Below are 22,096 nucleotides of genomic sequence, written 5' to 3'. Positions count from 1 at the left end.
GATCTTACCCTTATCAGGGAATCGTCCAAGTAAGGGATAACTAAAATTCCCTTCCTTCGAAGGAGTATCATCATTTCGACCATTACCTTGGTAAAGACCCGGGGTGCCGTGGACCATCCATACGGCAGCGTCTGAAACTGATAGTGACAGTTCTGTACCATAAACCTGAGGTACACTTGGTGAGAAGGGTAAATTGGGACATGACGGTAAGCATCCTTGATGTCCCGAGACATCATGTAGTCCCCTTCTTCAAGGTTCGCAATCACTGCTCTGAGTGACTCAATCTTGAATTTGAACCTCCGTATGTAAGTGTTCAAGATTTTAGATTTAGAATCGGTCTCACCGAGCCGTCCGGCTTCGGTACCACAACAGTGTGGAATAATACCCCGTTCCCTGTTGCAGGAGGGGTACCTTGATTATCACCTGCTGGGAATACAGCTTGTGAATGGCTTCCAAAACTGCCTCCCTGTCAGAAGGAGACATCGGTAAAGCCGACTTTAGGAAACGGCGAGGGGGAGACGTCTCGAATTCCAATTTGTACCCCTGAGATATCACCTGAAGGATCCAGGGGTCTACTTGCGAGTGAGCCCACTGCGCACTGAAATTCATTGAGACGGGCCCCCACCGTGCCTGATTCTGCTTGTAAAGCCCCAGCGTCATACTGAGGGCTTGGCAGAGGCGGGAGAGGGCTTCTGTTCCTGGGAACTGGCTGATTTCTGCAGCCTTATTCCTCTCCCTCTGTCACGGGGCAGAAATGAGGAACCTTTTGCCCGCTTGCCCACGAAAAGACTGCGCCTGATAATACGGCGTCTTCTTATGTTGAGAGGCGACCTGGGGTACAAACGTGGATTTCCCAGCTGTTGCCGTGGCCACCAGGTCTGAAAGACCGACCCCAAATAACTCCTCCCCTTAATAAGGCAATACTTCCAAATGCCGTTTGGAATCCGCATCACCTGACCACTGTCGTGTCCATAACCCTCTACTGGCAGAAATGGACAACGCACTTAGACTTGATGCCAGTCGGCAAATATTCCGCTGTGCATCAGGCATATATAGAAATGCATCTTTTAAATGCTCTATAGGCAATAATATACTGTCCCTATCTAGGGTATCAATATTTTCAGTCAGTGAATACGACCACGCCAACCCAGCACTGCACATCCAGGCTGAGGCGATTGCTGGTCGCAGTATAACACCAGTATGTGTGTAAATACATTTTAGGATACCCTCCTGCTTTCTATCAGCAGGATCCTTAAGGGCGGCCATCTCAGGAGAGGGTAGAGCCCTTGTTCTTACAAGCGTGTGAGCGCTTTATCCACCCTAGGGGGTGTTTCCCAACGCACCCTAACCTCTGGCGGGAAAGGATATAATGCCAATAACATTTTAGAAATTATCAGTTGTTATCGGGGGAAACCCACGCATCATCACACACCTCATTTAATTTCTCAGATTCAGGAAAACTACAGGTAGTTTTTCCTCACCGAACATAATACCCCTTTTTGGTGGTACTCGTATTATCAGAAATGTGTAAAACATTTTTCATTGCCTCAATCATGTAACGTGTGGCCCTACTGGAAGTCACATTTGTCTCTTCACCGTCGACACTGGAGTCAGTATCCGTGTCGGCGTCTATATCTGCCATCTGAGGTAACGGGCGCTTTAGAGCCCCTGACGGCCTATGAGACGTCTGGACAGGCACAAGCTGAGTAGCCGGCTGTCTCATGTCAACCACTGTCTTTTATACAGAGCTGACACTGTCACGTAATTCCTTCCAACAGTTCATCCACTCAGGTGTCGATCCCCTAGGGGGTGACATCACTATTACAGGCAATCTGCTCCGTCTCCACATCATTTTTCTCCTCATACATGTCGACACAAACGTACCGACACACAGCACACACACAGGGAATGCTCTGATAGAGGACAGGACCCCACTAGCCCTTTGGGGAGACAGAGGGAGAGTTTGCCAGCACACACCAGAGCGCTATATATATACAGGGATAACCTTATATAAGTGTTTTTCCCCTTATAGCTGCTGTATTTTTAATACTGCGCATAATTAGTGCCCCCCTCTCTTTTTTAACCCTTTCTGTAGTGTAGTGACTGCAGGGGAGAGCCAGGGAGCTTCCCTCCAACGGAGCTGTGAGGGAAAATGGCGCCAGTGTGCTGAGGAGATAGGCTCCGCCCCCTTCTCGGTGGCCTTATCTCCCGTTTTTCTGTGTATTCTGGCAGGGGTTAAATTCATCCATATAGCCCAGGAGCTATATGTGATGCATTTTTTGCCATCCAAGGTGTTTTTATTGCGTCTCAGGGCGCCCCCCCCCAGCGCCCTGCACCCTCAGTGAACGGAGTGTGAAGTGTGCTGAGAGCAATGGCGCACAGCTGCAGTGCTGTGCGCTACCTTGTTGAAGACAGGACGTCTTCTGCCGCCGATTTTCCGGACCTCTTCTGTCTTCTGGCTCTGTAAGGGGGCCGGCGGCGCGGCTCTGGGACCTATCCATGGCTGGGCCTGTGATCGGTCCCTCTGGAGCTAATGTCCAGTAGCCTAAGAAGCCCAATCCACTCTGCACGCAGGTGAGTTCGCTTCTTCTCCCCTTAGTCCCTCGATGCAGTGAGCCTGTTGCCAGCAGGTCTCACTGAACATAAAAAACCTAAAACTAAACTTTTCACTAAGCAGCTCAGGAGAGCCACCTAGTGTGCACCCTTCTCGTTCGGGCACAAAAATCTAACTGAGGCTTGGAGGAGGGTCATAGGGGGAGGAGCCAGTGCACACCAGGTAGTTCTAAAGCTTTACTTTTGTGCCCAGTCTCCTGCGGAGCCGCTATTCCCCATGGTCCTTACGGAGTCCCCAGCATCCACTAGGACGTCAGAGAAATTGTCATTTGGTCCCCCTAACCCAAGTTCACAATATGCCACATGGCAATGGGTGACATGGAGAGGCAGAGGGTGACAGGGGGAGGCAATGGGTGACAGAGAGAGGGTGGCATGGAGAGGCAGCCAGTGACAGGGATACAACCACAATGTCCTGCATGGTGCGGGAAACAGGGGACATGTATCTTGGTGTGGTAAGGAACACAGCGGCCTTTGCTCTATCTGTGCCCTGTGCTTTCCTCAGAAGTGATCATCAGCACTGATAGGTGGCAGGACTCCTCTATCAGTGTGACACACACAAGGTCAGCCGTGCCTACTTAAGGTAAGAGGCGGGTCCCTCAGGCAGCGGGGCCCACTCTGCTTTCTGCTATTCATCCAACATTGCTCAATATGGTCTGTGTGGGAGGGGGGAGGGGGGGAGGACAAGGGGATAACGCATTGCTGGTCTGGGTAGCAGTAAGCCCCAGTGCAATGCACCTGTTGCTCCAATGGTAATTCCGCTCTTGCTGGGCATACACTATAAAATTATCTGGCCAATCTGACTGATTTCGTTGGATCACCCAAATAAATGTACAGAATATGTGCGCGACCAATCTGAAAATATTGATCAGTCAGACATGACAGATCATCAAGCATGTCCATTTAATGCAATATTTTCAAGTTATAGACCGATGGACATTTACCCTCTTCCTTCACTGGGGATGAACAGGAAATGTTTCCTCCGCAGGGGAGGAACACAGATATGATGGGCCATACACTATGAGATATTTCACAGTATATGCCCATGATATCTGATCGGTGTGAGGCTGACCATGTACACCCAGCTTTAGAAATGCTAAGTAAGCATGATAGAATGTTGCAAGATAATTTGGACACTGGTGTAATTGTACCATTGGAGTCTACTGTAAATAATATTTTACTTACCTCAGTGGCGTAACTATAGAGGGTGCAGGGGATGCAACTGCAATGGGGCCTGACATAAATGAGCACCAAAGCAGGACACATATCAGTGGCAGATGCAGAGTAAGGCCAGCCCATGAAGCGGGTATTGGGAGTAGTTCAGACCTGATCGCTAGGGTGCGTCTTTTGCATCCCTGCGATCAGGTAGTCGCCGCCTGCAGGGGGAGGGTATTTGCCTCGTGTTAAGACACCTGTCTCTTCTTGCTGGCACCTGCTCTCTGGTCTCACTGGTCTGTTGAGTGGATTGAGTGCTTATATACTGTACATACACGCAGTGGACTTTGTAGGAACAACTGGTACCACTAGGCATGCACATAATCTGCATTCTTTCCCTTATTTAGCATTTAAATACCTACTATATTACACTGCTACTCATATAATAAATAATACATAACACTGACTTAGCATACATATAATCAGTTACATTCATGTTTTATGGGCAGCACTGTAGCATAAATATTTTCCTATTAACCCAGCCAGAGCAGCTTCTAAACGATCAGCTCACCACCCAAGAGAGCAAGATTCATCCACCCTATTCACCTCATTCAGCATACCACAGTCTAGTAGAATGATATTATATACTGTGGAGATCCTGGGCAACTGGAAACTATACTCTATACTCTTACTCCGCTGTCTGTTTCCGACAGGTGGCCTGGGCTTCAGTGCCCTCCCCTATTACCTTCCACTCAACTTCCATTCATTAAATCCTGAAGAACAGGATTTCTGTATCCTGAGAACATGCAACATATGAAATATGTATACTGTAGCCACTATTATTATTATTCATCTTTTTGACTAAATGAATTCCACTTATTGTCATAGGTAGTATAGGCAATAGAGGCAAAAAAATAGGATTTTAATTACCTAACGGTAAATTCTTTTCTCGCTGATATGAAATGCCGACACAACCTTCGGAAGGAACTGCTGACGTGTCCGGATTTCAGCTCTATCTTCATGGAAGATCAAGTAGGGGCTCTTACAAGACAAAGCCCCCAGCTCCAACACACATCTAGCAGAAGCTAAGGCCAACAAAGTGACAGCCTTCCATGTGATAAACTTGACCTCAACCTCCAGTAGAGGCTCGAACCAATCTGATTGGAGAAACTGCAGCACCATGTTAAGATCCCATGGTGCCGTAGGTGGCACAAAGGGAGGCTGGATGTGCAGAACCCCTTTCAAAAAGGTCTGAACCTCCGGGAGGGAAGCCAACTGTCTCTGGAAGAAAATGGATAGGGACAAAATCTGGACCTTTACGGATCCCAACCTCAGGCCCATATCCACACCTGCTTGCAGGAAGAGGAGAAACATGCCCAGTTGAAACTCCACCGAAGCAAACTTCTTGGACTCACACCAAAATACATATTTTTTCCAAATAAGATGGTAATGTTTAGACATTACTCCTTTCCTAGCCTGTATCAGGGTAGGAAAAACCTTGTTCGGAATGCCCTTCCGAACTAATATCTGGCGTTCAACCTCCATGCCGTCAAACATAGCCGCAGTAAGTCTTGATAAGCGAACGGCCCCTGCTGCAGCAGGTCCTCCCGAAGAGGAAGAGGCCTTGGCTCTTCTAGCAGTAGATCCAGAAGATCCACGTACCAAGCCCTTCTTGGCCAGTCTGGAGCAAGGAGGATCACCTGAACTCTTGTTCTCCTTTGGAGTTTTAGAACTCTTGGAATAAGTGAAAGTGGAGGAAACACGTACACCGACTGGAACACCCACGGAGTCACTAGGGCATCCACCGCCACAGCTTGCAGGTCCCTCGACCTGGAACAATACCACCGAAGCTTCTTGTTGAGACGAGAGGTCATCATGTCTATTTGAGGTACACCCCAAAGATCTGTTACCTCTGTGAACACCTCCGGATAAAGTCCCCACTCTCCCAGATTGAGATCATGTCTGCTGAGGAAGTCCTCTTCCCAGTTGTCTACTCCCGGAATGAAGATCGCTGACAGCGCCAACGCGTGTTTTTCTGCCCAGAGGATGATTCTTGTTACCTCTGACATTGCAGCTCTGCTCTTCGTTCCGCCCTGTCGGTTTATGTAAGCCACTGTCGTTACATTGTCTGAATGCACTTAAATGGCTCGATCTCACAGAAGATGGGCTGCTTGGAGAAGACCGTGGTAGATGGCTCTTAGTTCCCGAATGTTCATTGGTAGGCTGGATTCCAGTCTTGACCACCTTCCTTGGAAGGTTTCCCCCTGAGTGACTGCGTCCCAGTCCTGGAGATTTGTATCCATGGTTAGAAGGATCCAGTCCTGAATCCCGAACCTGTGGCCCTCCAGAAGGTGAGGTAGTTGTAGCCACCAGAGGAGTGAAATCCTGGCTTTAGGCGACAGACTATTCTCTGGTGCATGTGTAGATGAGATCCCGACCACTTGTCGTGGAGATCCAGTTGGAAGGGCCGAGCATGAAACCTACCGTACTGTAGAGCCTCGTAAGAGGCCTCCATCTTCCCCAGAAGGTGAATGCACTGATGAACCAAAACCCGGGCTGACTTCAGGACATCCCGGACCATTGTTTGTATCACCAATGCTTTTTCCCCCGGAAGACACACCCTCTGCACTTCTGTGTCGAGGATTATTCCCAGAAAAGACAACCTCCTGGTCGGCTCCAAATGTGATTTTGGAAAATTCAGGATCCAACCGTGTTTCCTGAGCAGTTGAGTCATGAGAACAATGGACTGCAACAACCTCTCCCTGGACAAAGCCTTTATCAGCATATCGCCCAGATATGGGATTATGTTCACCCCCTGTTTGCGGAGAACCATCATCTCTGCCATCACCTTGGTGAACACCCTCAGTGCTGTGGAGAGGGCGAATGGTAGTGCCTGGAATTGACAGTGACTGTCCAACAGTGAAAAGCTGAGATAATAATGGTGAGGCGGCCAAATCAGAATGTGGAGGTACGCATCTTTGATATCCAGGGATACCAGAAACTCTCCCTCCTTCAGACATGAAATCACTGCTCTGAGAGACTCCATTTTGAATTTGAACACCCTCAGGTAAGAGTTCAAAATTTGTCTGACCGAACCATCCGGTTTCGGTACCACAAAAAGGTTTGAATAATAACCCCTGTTTTACATATGAGGTGGAACTGGGACAATGACCTGTGATTTTTACTAATTTTAGTTGATCGCTCGCTAGCAGTTTTTAGCAGCCGTGCAAACGCATAGTTGCCGCCCACGGGGGAGTGTATTTTCGCTTTGCAGGAGTGCGAACGCCTGTGCAGCAGAGCGCCTGCAAACACATTTTGTGCAAAACAAGACCAGCCCTGTAGTTACTTATCTTGTGCGATGATTGCTGCGACGAGTGACTCGATAATGACGTCAGATACCCGCCCAGCAAACGCCCGGCCACGCCTGCGTTTTTCCAAACAATCCCAGAAAACGGTCAGTTGACACCTATAAACGCCCTCTTTCTGTCAATCTCCTTGCGTTCGGCTGTGCGATTGGAATCGTCGCTAGAACCAGTGCAAAACCACAATGGACTTTGTACCCGTACGACGTGCGTGCGCATTGCAGTGCACATGCAGATTAGCTTGTTTTTTTCAATGATCGCTACGCAGCGAACAACGGCAGCATGCGATCAACTCACAATGACCCCCAATGTCCCTAAACAGCTGAAGTTTCTGTATGATTCCTGTCTGCAATCTCTAAACCTTAGGCAATGCAAGAGTCTTCCTATGTGTGGGTCTGCCAATGTCTCTGCCTCTATCAACTACTGCAGGTTATTTACTATCCCCTAAAGGGTTGGTTAGCCTGGAGAAAAGTGACTAGTGCAGAGCTGTGTTGAATATGGTATTACCAACCTTTCTCCATAGATAACTGGTCTGTCTCATGAAAAGGCTGCTGGATTGCTGCTAGATTATAAGGGGAGAGGCTACTGCATGGCGGGCTGCTCCCTACTTGCTCTAGGGATAGGAAAACTCTGCCTCTCTAGCTGAAGGGGCAATGTCACTACTCCCCAGGGTCAGCTTACAGTTCTCAGATTACTGCCTCTCCTCCACTTGGCTGCCGGAAGCCGTAGAAATGCTCCAGAGATGGCTGAAATTGATTAGCTGCGCTCTCTAAGCCAGGATACTGGCCCACAGACTCCACTGCTCCTGCAGTGTTCTCTCACTCCTCATTTAAGATGGCTGCTCTGCCCTTCAACTGCCACTTCTCAACGGCTCTCCTCTTTACTCTCTCCAGCATGAGCGGACCTGTGACCCCTCACTTTGCGCGCCATTCGCTGTCCACAGACCTTTGTCAGGGTGTTGCCTGAGGGCAGTTATTAACTCCGCAGCAGCTTGGTATAGTCTGCAGCTGCACACAGTTCTAACTGAACAGAAAAAGTACAACCTCACTTTCTGCGCTCCAAATGTCCCCTTGATTGTAAAGTTCTTGCCAAGATATTAGTTTCACATGGAACAAAAAGACATAAATCACAATATAGTGTAATATTGTCTAAATGAAATAGTTCTTCCCACTGTGTGGGGCAGAAGAATAAGTGATGGAGAAAAATCCCAGAAAGAGTTCCAACGTCCACCTTCTTATAGGATCACCCAAAGTGATGTCATGCCAACGAAACAGGGAATTCGTACATGTATGCTTACTTGTATAAGCGAAATAGAAAACACATAAAGGTTTCTTTAGAGATGTGGGCTTGCTTCTTTAACCAATGCACTCAGAATGATTATCACTCGTGTACGTGAATAAAAAAATTAAAAGGGAGCCAATTAGGGCAAAGCTTAACCCCTTTATTTAAGAATAGAATAGAATACACATAAACGACCAGCCATACCATGGAAGAAAACTTGAGATGGAACCAGCTGACAAATATGACCCGGGTATCAATATGTCATAAGTTTTCCCTCATGTGTATGCCAGGTTAAAAACATCAAATAGGCACACCGGCGTCTTTATCAAGATTTGACAGTGTATGTGACTATAAAAATACAGATATACAATAATATCAATCCAATTGCACTTTTCACCATTTCAAATGGAATTACCACAGAAATTAAACAATCCTAACATAAGTATGAAGACATGTAACATACCACTGATGTACAGCCTCTTCTATATTATCAGCTGAATAAGAGGTTAAAGATCTAATATTCCTTAAATAACATGGGTAGGAAATCCTGTCAGCCAATACATCACAATCTACTGTAAAATTGCCACAGAAATTGAACAATCCTAACATAAGTATGAAGACATGTAACATACCTCTCCTGTATTGTCAGCTGAATGAGAGGTTACAGATCTAATTTTCCTTAAATAGCATGGGTATAAGTGGGTGGGAATCCTATAAGCCAATCCACTACAGTCCATTATAATGGACACCCAAACTGACCAATTATGTAGGCCATCTTTATTAGAACATTTAGCATATTTAGCGCCAAAGTTGAATCTGTGACGTTCCGTCCTGTCTCCATGGTTACATATAAACTTCCAGTCACAGAGTCATGCCCCCTGCGTCTCATCCCCGTGATTCAACATCAGGCCGGTGACGCAGTGCATGTCACAGTGCGCGTCACCCGACAGCCGCGTCACGTGATGGTGTTACGTGACACTTCACAACAAGGACCTGTCATGATGCGCATCTTCACCATGGTTACCCGCTGGGCCCGTGACGCAATACGCGTCACCGGATAGCCACGTCACGTGATAACAATCCGTGTCTTATTATGACAAAAACCTGGCATGTGGATAGGATGTAATATATCCAATGTTTCCCTTCGGTTTTAGTCTATCTCCAAGTGATTAGTAAATATTATAGATGGATTAGCTGACTGGTTACATGTAATGATCGAATGCCCACTACAAAGATGGCGGCCGCTAATAAAGAACAATAACAATGATATATAATTTGCCCTTTTGTATTATATCAGGCCACCCAATGATCCTAATAACAATATTAAAGGTTAAGGTGATTTTGCAGAGAATATATTCCCTAAAATAAAATGAATGCAACACAAGGATATGGTAAGCCTAAACAGGTCACAGGAACCACCTAATTTCAAAATCGTGGTTTAGGCCATGAGGTTTCAAACTATTGAATTCATATATGTTCCTCATTTCGGCCTTAGCCAACCTATTGTCCCTATCTCTTGTTCTCCAATTGTTTTTAATCCATTTAATTGCGCAAAACCATTGATAATATTCCGAACATGCTCGGCCCACCGGATTTTGACCTGTCCACACATGGGACTCCTCCCACCTGGACATGAATAAATTGGCATAGCTGGGCGCGAACCTGGTGCCCATGGCGGTACCGACTGATTGTTTATAGAAAGATCCATCGAAGGATGAGATTTTAAAGAAGGTACTACCTGAAAGACCCAAGTTTACATATAAAAGGGCACCTAACATTAAGAACAGTCTCGTGTCCAGTTCACTACATATGGACGGCAAAAGATTTCTCCCGAAAAAACAAAGGTTTTTATCGGTGTGGAGATTGTAGATTATGTAAAGCCTGTCCCAGTACTGAATCTAAAGTAACCAATTTCACTTGGGAAAAGAAAACCATTAAAATAGATGAATTTATCACCTGCCACACAGATTATGTCATATATGGGATTGTATGCAAATGCAATTTACTATATATTGGGACGACCAAACGACAGGTCAAAATCCGGTGGGCCGAGCATGTTCGGAATATTATCAATGGGAACATCAATCATCCCTTTTCCATGCATTTTAAAGAAAAACACGATATGTCCTTAAAAGGTATAAAAAGGTTTTGCGCAATTAAATGGATTAAAAACAATTGGAGAACAAGAGATAGGGACAATAGGTTGGCTAAGGCCGAAATGAGGAACATATATGAATTCAATAGTTTGAAACCTCATGGCCTAAACCACGATTTTGAAATTAGGTGGTTCCTGTGACCTGTTTAGGCTCACCATATCCTTGTGTTGCATTCATTTTATTTTAGGGAATATATTCTCTGCAAAATCACCTTAACCTGTAATATTGTTATTAGGATCATTGGGTGGCCTGATATAATACAAAAGGGCAAATTATATATCATTGTTATTGTTCTTTATTAGCGGCCGCCATCTTTGTAGTGGGCATTCGATCATTACATGTAACCAGTCAGCTAATCCATCTATAATATTTACTAATCACTTGGAGATAGACTAAAACCGAAGGGAAACATTGGATATATTACATCCTATCCACATGCCAGGTTTTTGTCATAATAAGACATGGATTGTTATCACGTGACGTGGCTATCCGGTGACGCGTATTGCGTCACGGGCCCAGCGGGTAACCATGGTGAAGATGCGCATCATGACAGGTCCTTGTTGTGAAGTGTCACGTAACACCATCACGTGACGCGGTTGTCTGGTGACGCGCACTGTGACGCGCACTGCGTCGCCGGCCTGACGTTGAATCACGGGGATGAGACACAGGGGGCATGACTCTGTGACCGGAAGTTTATATGTAACCATGGAGACAGGACGGAACGTCACAGATTCAACTTTGGCGCTAAATATGCTAAATGTTCTAATAAAGATGGCCTACATAATTGGTCAGTTTGGGTGTCCATTATAATGGACTGTAGTGGATTGGCTTATAGGATTCCCACCCACTTATACCCATGCTATTTAAGGAAAATTAGATCTGTAACCTCTCATTCAGCTGACAATACAGGAGAGGCTGCACATCAGTGGTATGTTATATGTCTTCATACTTATGTTAGGATTGTTCAATTTCTGTGGCAATTTTACAGTAGATTGTGATGTATTGGCTGACAGGATTTCCTACCCATGTTATTTAAGGAATATTAGATCTTTAACCTCTTATTCAGCTGATAATATAGAAGAGGCTGTACATCAGTGGTATGTTACATGTCTTCATACTTATGTTAGTATTGTTTAATTTCTGTGGTAATTCCATTTGAAATGGTGAAAAGTGCAATTGGATTGATATTATTGTATATCTGTATTTTTATAGTCACATACACTGTCAAATCTTGATAAAGACGCCGGTGAGCGTCAAAACTAGAGATGTGCACCGGAAATTTTTCGGGTTTTGTGTTTTGGTTTTGGGTTCGAACGCGTTTTGGCAAAACCTCACCGAATTTTTTTAGTCGGATTCGGGTGTGTTTTGGATTCGGGTGTTTTTTTTCAAAAAACCCTAAAAAACAGCTTAAATCATAGAATTTGGGGGTCATTTTGATCCCAAAGTATTATTAACCTCAATAACCATAATTTCCACTCATTTTCAGTCTATTCTGAACACCTCACACCTCACAATATTATTTTTAGTCCTAAAATTTTCACCGAGGTCGCTGGATGACTAAGCTCAGCGACCCAAGTGGCCGACACAAACACCTGGCCCATCTAGGAGTGGCACTGCAGTGTCACGCAGGATGGCCCTTCCAAAAAACACCCCCCAAACAGCACATGACGCAAAGAAAAAAAGAGGCGCAATGAGGTAGCTGTGTGAGTAAGCTAAGCGACCCTAGTGGCCGACACAAACACCTGGCCCATCTAGGAGTGGTACTGCAGTGTCAGGCCGGATGGCCCTTCCAAAAAATACTCCCCAAACAGCACATGACGCAAAGAAGAAGAAAAAGAGGCGCAATGAGGTAGCTGTGTGACTAAGATAAGTGACCCTAGTGGCCGACACAAACACCTGGCCCATCTAGGAGTGGCACTGCAGTGTCACGCAGGATGGCCCTTCCAAAAAACACTCCCCAAACAGCACATGACGCAAAGAAAAATGAAAGAAAAAAGAGGTGCAAGATGGAATTGTCCTTGGGCCCTCCCACCCACCCTTATGTTGTATAAACAGGACATGCACACTTTAACCAACCCATCATTTCAGTGACAGGGTCTGCCACACGACTGTGACTGAAATGACGGGTTGGTTTGGACCCCCACCAAAAAAGAAGCAATTAATCTCTCCTTGCACAAACTGGCTCTACAGAGGCAAGATGTCCACCTCATCATCATCCTCCGATTCATCACCGTGTACATCCCCCTCCTCACAGATTATCAATTCATCCCCACTGGAATCCACCATCACAGCTCCCTGTGTACTTTGTGGAGGCAATTGCTGCTGGTGAATGTCTCCACGGAGGAATTGATTATAATTCATTTTAATGAACATCATCTTCTCCACATTTTCTGGAAGTAACCTCGTACGCCGATTGCTGACAAGGTGAGCGGCGGCACTAAACACTCTTTCGGAGTACACACTTGTGGGAGGGCAATTTAGGTAGAATAAAGCCAGTTTGTGCAAGGGCCTCCAAATTGCCTCTTTTTCCTGCCAGTATACGTACGGACTGTCTGACGTGCCTACTTGGATGCGGTCACTCATATAATCCTCCACCATTCTTTCAATGGTGAGAGAATCATATGCAGTGACAGTAGACGACATGTCCGTAATCGTTGGCAGGTCCTTCAGTCCGGACCAGATGTCAGCATCAGCAGTCGCTCCAGACTGCCCTGCATCACCGCCAGCGGGTGGGCTCGGAATTGTGAGCCTTTTCCTCGCACCCCCAGTTGCGGGAGAATGTGAAGGAGGAGATGTTGACAGGTCGCGTTCCGCTTGACTTGACAATTTTCTCACCAGCAGTCCTTTGAACCCCTGCAGACTTGTGTCTGCCGGAAAGAGAGATACAACGTAGGTTTTAAATCTAGGATTGAGCACGGTGGCCAAAATGTAGTGCTCTGATTTCAACAGATTGACCACCCGTGAATCCTTGTTAAGCGAATTAAGGGCTCCATCCACAAGTCCCACATGCCTAGCGGAATCGCTCTGTGTTAGCTCCTACTTCAATGTCCCCAGCTTCTTCTGCAAAAGCCTGATGAGGGGAATGACCTGACTCAGGCTGGCAGTGTCTGAACTGACTTCACGTGTGGCAAGTTCAAAAGGTTGCAGAACCTTGCACAACGTTGAAATCATTCTCCACTGCGCTTGAGACAGATGCATTCCACCCCCTATATCGTGGTCAGTTGTATAGGCTTGAATGGCCTTTTGCTGCTCCTCCAACCTCTGAAGCATATAGAGGGTTGAATTCCACCTCGTTACCACTTCTTGCTTCAGATGATGGCAGGGCAGGTTCAGGCGTTTTTGGTGTTGCTCCAGTCTTCTGTACGTGGTGCCTGTACGCCGAAAGTGTCCCGCAATTCTTCTGGCCACCGACAGCATCTCTTGCACGCCCCTGTCATTTTTTTAAATAATTCTGCACCACCAAATTCAAGGTATGTGCAAAACATGGGACGTGCTGGAATTTGCCCAGATTTAATGCACACACAATATTGCTGGCGTTGTCCGATGCCACAAATCCACAGGAGAGTCCAATTGGGGTAAGCCATTCTGCGATGATCTTCCTCAGTTGCCGTAAGAGGTTTTCAGCTGTGTGCGTATTCTGGAAAGCGGTGATACAAAGCGTAGCCTGCCTAGGAAAGAGTTGGCGTTTGCGAGATGCTGCTACTGGTGCCGCCGCTGCTGTTCTTGCGGCGGGAGTCAATACATCTACCCAGTGGGCTGTCACAGTCATAAAGTCCTGAGTCTGCCCTGCTCCACTTGTCCACATGTCCGTGGTTAAGTGGACATTGGGTACAACTGCATTTTTTAGGACACTGGTGAGTCTTTTTCTGAGGTCTGTGTACATTTTCGGTATCGCCTGCCTAGAGAAATGGAACCTAGATGGTATTTGGTACCGGGGACACAGTACCTCAAACAAGTCTATAGTTGGCTCTGCAGTAATGATGGATACCGGAACCACGTTTCTCACCGCCCAGGATGCCAAGGCCTCAGTTATCCGCTTTGCAGCAGGATGACTGCTGTGATATTTCATCTTCCTCGCAAAGGACTGTTGGACAGTCAATTGCTTGGTGGAAGTAGTAAAAGTGGTCTTACGACTTCCCCTCTGGGATGACCATCGACTCCCAGCAGCAACAACAGCAGCGCCAGCAGCAGTAGGCATTACACTCAAGGATGCATCGGAGGAATCCCAGGCAGGAGAGGACTCGTCAGAATTGCCAGTGACATGGCCTGCAGGACTATTGGCATTCCTGGGGAAGGAGGAAATTGACACTGAGGGAGTTGGTGGGGTGGTTTGCGTGAGCTTGGTTACAAGAGGAAGGGATTTACTGGTCAGTGGACTGCTTCCGCTGTCGCCCAAAGTTTTTGAACTTGTCACTGACTTATGATGAATGCGCTGCAGGTGACGTATAAGGGAGGATGTTCCGAGGTGGTTAACGTCCTTACCCCTACTTATTACAGCTTGACAAAGGCAACACACGGCTTGACACCTGTTGTCCGCATTTCTGTTGAAATACTTCCACACCGAAGAGCTGATTTTTTTGGTATTTTCACCAGGCATGTCAATGGCCATATTCCTCCCACGGACAACAGGTGTCTCCCCGGGTGCCTGACTTAAACAAACCACCTCACCATCAGAATCCTCCTTGTCAATTTCCTCCCCAGCGCCAGCAACACCCATATCCTCCTCATCCTGGTGTACTTCAACACTGACATCTTCAATCTGACTATCAGGAACTGGACTGCGGGTGCTCCTTCCAGCACTTGCAGGGGGCGTGCAAATGGTGGAAGGCGCATGCTCTTCACGTCCAGTGTTGGGAAGGTCAGGCATCGCAACCGACACAATTGGACTCTCCTTGTGGATTTGTGATTTCGAAGAACGCACAGTTCTTTGCTGTGCTTTTGCCAGCTTAAGTCTTTTCATTTTTCTAGCGAGAGGCTGAGTGCTTCCATCCTCATGTGAAGCTGAACCACTAGCCATGAACATAGGCCAGGGCCTCAGCCGTTCCTTGCCACTCCGTGTGGTAAATGGCATATTGGCAAGTTTACGCTTCTCCTCCGACAATTTTATTTTAGATTTTTGAGTCCTTTTTTTACTGATATTTTGTGTTTTGGATTTTACATGCTCTGTACTATGACATTGGGCATCGGCCTTGGCAGACGACGTTGATGGAATTTCATCGTCTCGGCCATGACTAGTGGCAGCAGCTTCAGCACGAGGTGGAAGTGGATCTTGATCTTTCCCTATTTTTGGAACCTCAACATTTTTGTTCTCCATATTTTAATAGGCACAACTAAAATGCACCTCAGGTAAACAATGGAGATGGATGGATACTAGTATACTTATGGATGACGAGTGACTGACGACACAGAGGTAGCTACAGCCGTGGACTACCGTACTGCGTCTGCTAGTATAGAGATGATAATGATATAAAAAATATATATATATAACTACTGCAGGTATATATAATATAATGACGGACCTGCTGGACACTGTCAGCAGACTCCTACTACTAGTATGAAGAAGATAGAAAAAAAAACCCACCACAGGTAGGTATACAATTATGGACGAGCACTGACGACACAGAGGTAGCTACAGCCGTGGACTACCGTACTGCGTCTGCTAGTATAGAGATGATAATGATATAAAAAATATATATATATCACTACTGCAGGTATATATAATATAATGACGGACCTGCTGGACACTGTCAGCAGACTCCTAAACTACTAGTATGAAGAAGATAGAAAAAAAAACCCACCACAGGTAGGTATACAATTATGGACGAGCACTGACGACACAGAGGTAGCTACAGCCGTGGACTACCGTACTGCGTCTGCTAGTATAGAGATGATAATGATATAAAAAATATATATATATCACTACTGCAGGTATATATAATATAATGACGGACCTGCTGGACACTGTCAGCAGACTCCTAAACTACTAGTATGAAGAAGATAGAAAAAAAAAACCCACCACAGGTAGGTATACAATTATGGACGAGCACTGACGACACAGAGGTAGCTACAGCCGTGGACTACCGTACTGCGTCTGCTAGTATAGAGATGATAATGATATAAAAAAATATATATATCACTACTGCAGGTATATATAATATAATGACGGACCTGCTGGACACTGTCAGCAGACTCCTAAACTACTAGTATGAAGAAGATAGAAAAAAAAAACCCACCACAGGTAGGTATACAATTATGGACGAGCACTGACGACACAGAGGTAGCCACAGCCGTGGACTACCGTACTGCGTCTGCTAATATAGAGATCATAAAGATGATAGAGATGAACAAAAAAAATATAACACTACTGCAGGTAAATATTTATATAATATAATGAATGACGGACCTGCTGGACACTGTCAGCAGAATGCGTTTATAGAATAAAAAAAAAAACACCACAGGAGTGTTTAACTTTTTCAGGCAGACAATATACTGGTGGTCACTGGTCAGTCACACTGGCAGCAAAAGTGTGCACTGTACTCCTGCTATAACTGCACCCCAGTCTCCCCCACAATTCAGCTGTGTGAGCAGTGAGCACTCAGCACAGTCAGATATACATAGATGATATTATCATGCAGCACACTGAGGCTGAGCACAGATATGGTATGTGACTGTGTATCGTTTTTTTTTCAGGCAGAGAACGGATTATATTAAATAATAAATAAAACTGGTGGTGGTCACTAGTAACTATCAGCAAAACTCTGCACTCTGAGTACTCCTAATGCTCCCCAAAATTACTAAGTTAGTAGTAAATCAACTCAAGTGTCTCTATCTATTCTAACGGAGAGGACGCCAGCCACGTCCTCTCCCTATCAATCTCAATGCACGTGTGAAAATGGCGGCGACGCGCGGCTCCTTATATAGAATCCGAGTCTCGCGATAGAATCCGAGCCTCGCGAGAATCCGACAGCGGGATGATGACGTTCGGGCGCGCTCGGGTTAACCAAGCAAGGCGGGAAGATCCGAGTCTGCCTCGGACCCGTGTAAAAAGGCTGAAGTTCGGGGGGGTTCGGATTCCGAGGAACCGAACCCGCTCATCTCTAGTCAAAACGCGTTGATACAGTGCCTATTTGATGTTTTTAACCTGGCATACACATGAGGGAAAACTTATGACATATTGATACCCGGGTCATATTTGTCAGCTGGTTCCATCTCAAGTTTTCTTCCATGGTATGGCTGGTCGTTTATGTGTATTCTATTCTTAAATAAAGGGGTTAAGCTTTGTCCTAATTGGCTCCCTTTTAATTTTTTTATTCACATACACGAGTGATACTCATTCTGAGTGCATTGGTTAAAGAAGAAAGCCCACATCTCTAAAGAAACCTTTATGTGTTTTCTACTTCGCTTATACAAGTAAGCATACATGTACGAATTCCCTGTTTCGTTGGCATGACATCACTTTGGGTGATCCTATAAGAAGGTGGACGTTGGAACTCTTTCTGGGATTTTTCATCACTTATTCTTCCGCCCCACACAGTGGGAAGAACTATTTCATATAGACAATATTACACTATATTGTGATTTATGTCTTTTTGTTCCATGTGAAACTAATATCTTGGCAAGAACTTTACAATCAAGGGGACATTTGGAGCGCAGAAAGTGAGGTTGTACTTTTTCTATTACATATCGTTTCATAGGTTGGTGACCTATTTCTGTACTGCCCATTGCTGCTCCATCTTGCAGCGCCACGAGAGGTTTTCCTTTCCAATTTCTTACAGTTCTAACTGAACAGACTGTCACCATCTCCTCTGTGAGGGGAACATCCAGTTCTCACAACTCTCCTCTTTGAGGAGCATAGTCTGTGTATATTTATGAATTTTATTTTAGTTATCATACTTATATTAATAGTACTAATCAATTATGTACAGTATTAAAGCACATTGACATGCTGGGGTGCTACATATCCTGCGTAGGCATGGGTCAACCTGTATTGTCGATGGTGTCGATGGTTCTCAGTTTCTGTGTATGCATTGCAATTATGCTAATGCATACGCAAATTTGCAAATGCATCGTGGGCCTTTTACCTTTCTGGGCGGCTCTTCACATGCATTTTTTAGCAGGATTCAGAAAATCACAGTTTCTGTTTCAATAGCGATCCAACCTGAATTAGGCCCAAAGTAAAAAAACAACACATTTCTGTAATTATTATATATTTGATCCTTTCACTTAGTATAATCAATACCCCTGGGCTCCATGTATTTATTTTCTCTATAATCTAGTTCAGTTTAGTAACTCTAATTTCCATTTAATTAACTATTCTAATTTTATTAGAATAGTTGGCTAACCCTAACTCCTTACCCGCAGCCTATCCGTAACCCCCCCCCCACCCCTCCCAACCTCCAGGATCTTGAACGTATACCCTACATTAGCACTTAACCTTTCTAGACTCCTTATCCAGCACCTTCACATATTATATTTCACATTTCATAATACAGCGGTCAGAAGAGGACTTGCCTGGGATCAGATGGTATTAGTGGGCAGCAACTGTTCTCTGCTATTCAAGATGAACTGGCAGTGGGCCCCTAAATTCCCAGGAGCTCCTGTGCATTTCATCTGCTGCATCACCAGTAGCAAGCTATTGTCTCTTATGTCTCTTACACCTGTCAAGTAGTCACAGTGGAGAATGTGAATTAGCCAATAAACCTATAATCATGGTGTTCCAGACAGTTTGTAACTAATGGCATAACTAGTTGCTAGTGTACGAGCCTGTGACATCAAGTCAGTTCTGTAACATGAGGTGTGAAAGCAGTACCAACACACGGGATATAGTTATGTGACCGGCGGTCAGGAGATTGCTGATCACAATACCGACCCCTGTGTCTAGATGGGACGAAATCTAGACAGTCGGCATGTCGACTAGCAGGGACAATTCCCACGACACCCGTAGAGTGGGAATAGAACCTGTGGCGAGCATAGCCTACCACCGAGCCCGCAGCATGGCGAACGCAGCAAACCTGCAAGGGGATTCATTGCGCTCGTCATCGTCACCCCCCCCCCCCCTGTCGGCATTCTGCTTCCGGGATTCTGCGGTCGGTATACTGACTGCCGGGATCCCCAGCGGTGGTAACCCGTACCTGTACCCAATGCCCAACACACAGAGTGTAGGGCCACGTGCTGCACTTGGCACTGCTGTTCTTCCCAAAGGCTTGATGACACACCCCCTCAGGAAGATATCATAATGTCATGTCCTCAGGGTGTATGACAAGCAGGCGGCACCAAAAAGCCCTGTTATGTCTCTGCAGCAATTGAACTGATAGGCTGATAGGTTGATAGGCACACAATTATTGGTCCACACCACAACATCTGTGTGTGTGCAAGGGTTGAGGGGGCATTACCTTTATTTTTGTACATTTTTTCCTTTATCGCTTTCATTTATTTTAAACAATCCTTTGGAAAATGTGTATATGTTCCTCATCCATATCAGGAAAAGTATAAATGAAAGGCATAGCGTCAATGTGAACTATGCATCAGTGAGAGCATCTTTTCTCTTTGAATTTTCAACATCCCTTCAGAATAAACCCCAATAAAAGCATGCTGCTCATTGACAACTGAAATAAAATCATTTCACTTGGGGATCCAACTTGCACATCCAAATGTTTGATCGACAAAATTCTGGACACTGCGTATTGTTATGAGAGCACAGAAGGCGCCTGATCCCTTCAGATGAATGCTTAATCGTTATTCTTGTATACCACAAAATGAATTGATGGTTTATGAAATCTGAAAATGAACGGTAGTCAAGTTATTAATAGAGGATTTGGAAATAAGCCAAGAAAAGAATCAATACTTTATTTTTCAAGCTAATTTAATCTGGCTGTCTTTTCTGCTAGAGTGAGAGCAGTCTGATTTTATCTGGAGACTGTTTTCTGCCACATCCTGAGCATTCTCACAATATTTGAATGGCCCACTTCAATGTTATTAGCTTAAAAAAAGCTTTTCTGGGTCTATATTTTGAGTCCAGGAATAACGGTCTGTGTTCTGATGAGGGAAGGATGAATTTTATGTATGAATACAGTAAACATTTAAATATCAGTCTTTCAGCCTTAAAGTGTTTAGCAAGAACGTATCTTACTGTCAGTACTGGCATTATCTCTACCATACCACCACCCAGACCCCCATTCCCACGCCACCCCCCGCCCGCCCACACCCCACCCCATCTCCCAGTATAATACCACCACCTTGCTGCTTTTTTATCATAGTCATAGGAGGTGGGAGGTGGGAACTTTGCTTCTCAAAGAGAAGGTTTGGTACACTGATTCATAGTCATGCCACACCCTATCACAGGTATGGAACACAGCAGCTGGCAGCTTGACACGTGGTGCAAAATAAACATTAACTGGCTGAGTGTGTCTTGATTCCTCCCACTGATAATATATTAGTCTGTCTGCTGTTATCAATTTTTATTATTTATTGGATATTTACCATCGGTCTGTGGCAGGAAAGCAAGCTTACATCGTTAAAGTACTATATTGTTTTTTGTCTACTGTACCTTTAGCATTTACTACTGCCACTGCCAACCTGGACGGACTGGGGGTCTGAAACAAGAATGTGGTCACCCCTGTCTTTCTTTATGTCAGGCGGCCAGGCAGAGCTGCTCAGGCTGATGTTAAGGTAAAATAGTAGTCTGGCCCTCCTGCCAACCCATAATTCCTGGCGTAAACGCGGTGCATACACTACTATTTTAGCTTAACGTCAGCCTGGCACATATATTACTGTCCTCTCCTGGCCTAAACCAGGTGCATATATCACTGTTCTCTCATGCATAAAACTGGCACATATATTAGCCTGGATAAGTCCAGCTCTGTATTCTGAGGAAACTGCATTTTTTTATTTTTTTTTGGGGGGGGGGGGTGCATCTTACAGCTAAGTTTTTGGTGCAAACATGGCACGAACCCCTTAATGACTACTGGACTGATATATGGACAAAGAATTCTTGAAAACAAACTGGATTGCACTGTAATGATAGGAAATGTTCTGTTCCTAAGTTACTTTGTATTTTCAGCATTTCAGAAGCTGAAATATGACTTTTCTGTGCTATTAGCAAACAGTAATAGAGGCAATTTAGCTTGGCTGCTTTTCCATTTGAAGATAACATGTCAGCTTTCTAAAAAAAGAAAAATATTGGAAATTCTTTATAAAGATATACAAAGCTCATTGATTTTTTTATACTTATAATATACAACTGTCCTTGGTAGTCATCAGATTTAAGCTATGACTGATCTACTGTAGTTATGTGTACATCAGAAATAAATGTGAAACAAATGCATATAAAGCAAAAAATGTATTTATATATATACATACATTTTTCCTGTCTGGCAGTATCGGTTGGATATGAATATGAATCGTACCCAGACCTTGTGCTATGGGAAAAGAGGACGGTCACCTTGCAAGGATTTGAGATGGATGCTTCCAATCTTGGTGGATGGTCCTTCAACAAACATCACATATTAAATCCTCAAAATGGTAAGTACAGTT

At 45.1% G+C, this 22,096-nt stretch overlaps 1 protein-coding gene across 4 annotated transcripts in view; it reads left to right on the top strand.

Moving 5' to 3' along the window:
* The window catches only part of TENM1 (teneurin transmembrane protein 1), a 1,080,468-nt gene that overhangs the window by 791,433 nt on the left and 266,939 nt on the right, over positions 1-22,096 (top strand). For all 4 annotated transcript variants that reach the window (XM_063937256.1, XM_063937254.1, XM_063937255.1 and 1 more), the window contains one exon: positions 21,941-22,084. In XM_063937256.1, coding sequence (XP_063793326.1) covers positions 21,941-22,084 — 144 coding nt within the window. The remainder of the gene's footprint in view (positions 1-21,940; positions 22,085-22,096) is intronic.

The sequence above is a fragment of the Pseudophryne corroboree genome, chromosome 8 (genome assembly GCF_028390025.1).
Source record: "Pseudophryne corroboree isolate aPseCor3 chromosome 8, aPseCor3.hap2, whole genome shotgun sequence".
In the NCBI taxonomy this organism is placed as follows: Eukaryota; Metazoa; Chordata; class Amphibia; order Anura; family Myobatrachidae; genus Pseudophryne; species Pseudophryne corroboree.
The sequence above is the reverse complement of the archived record's forward strand: the minus strand, read 5'-3'. Positions and strand labels throughout refer to the sequence as shown.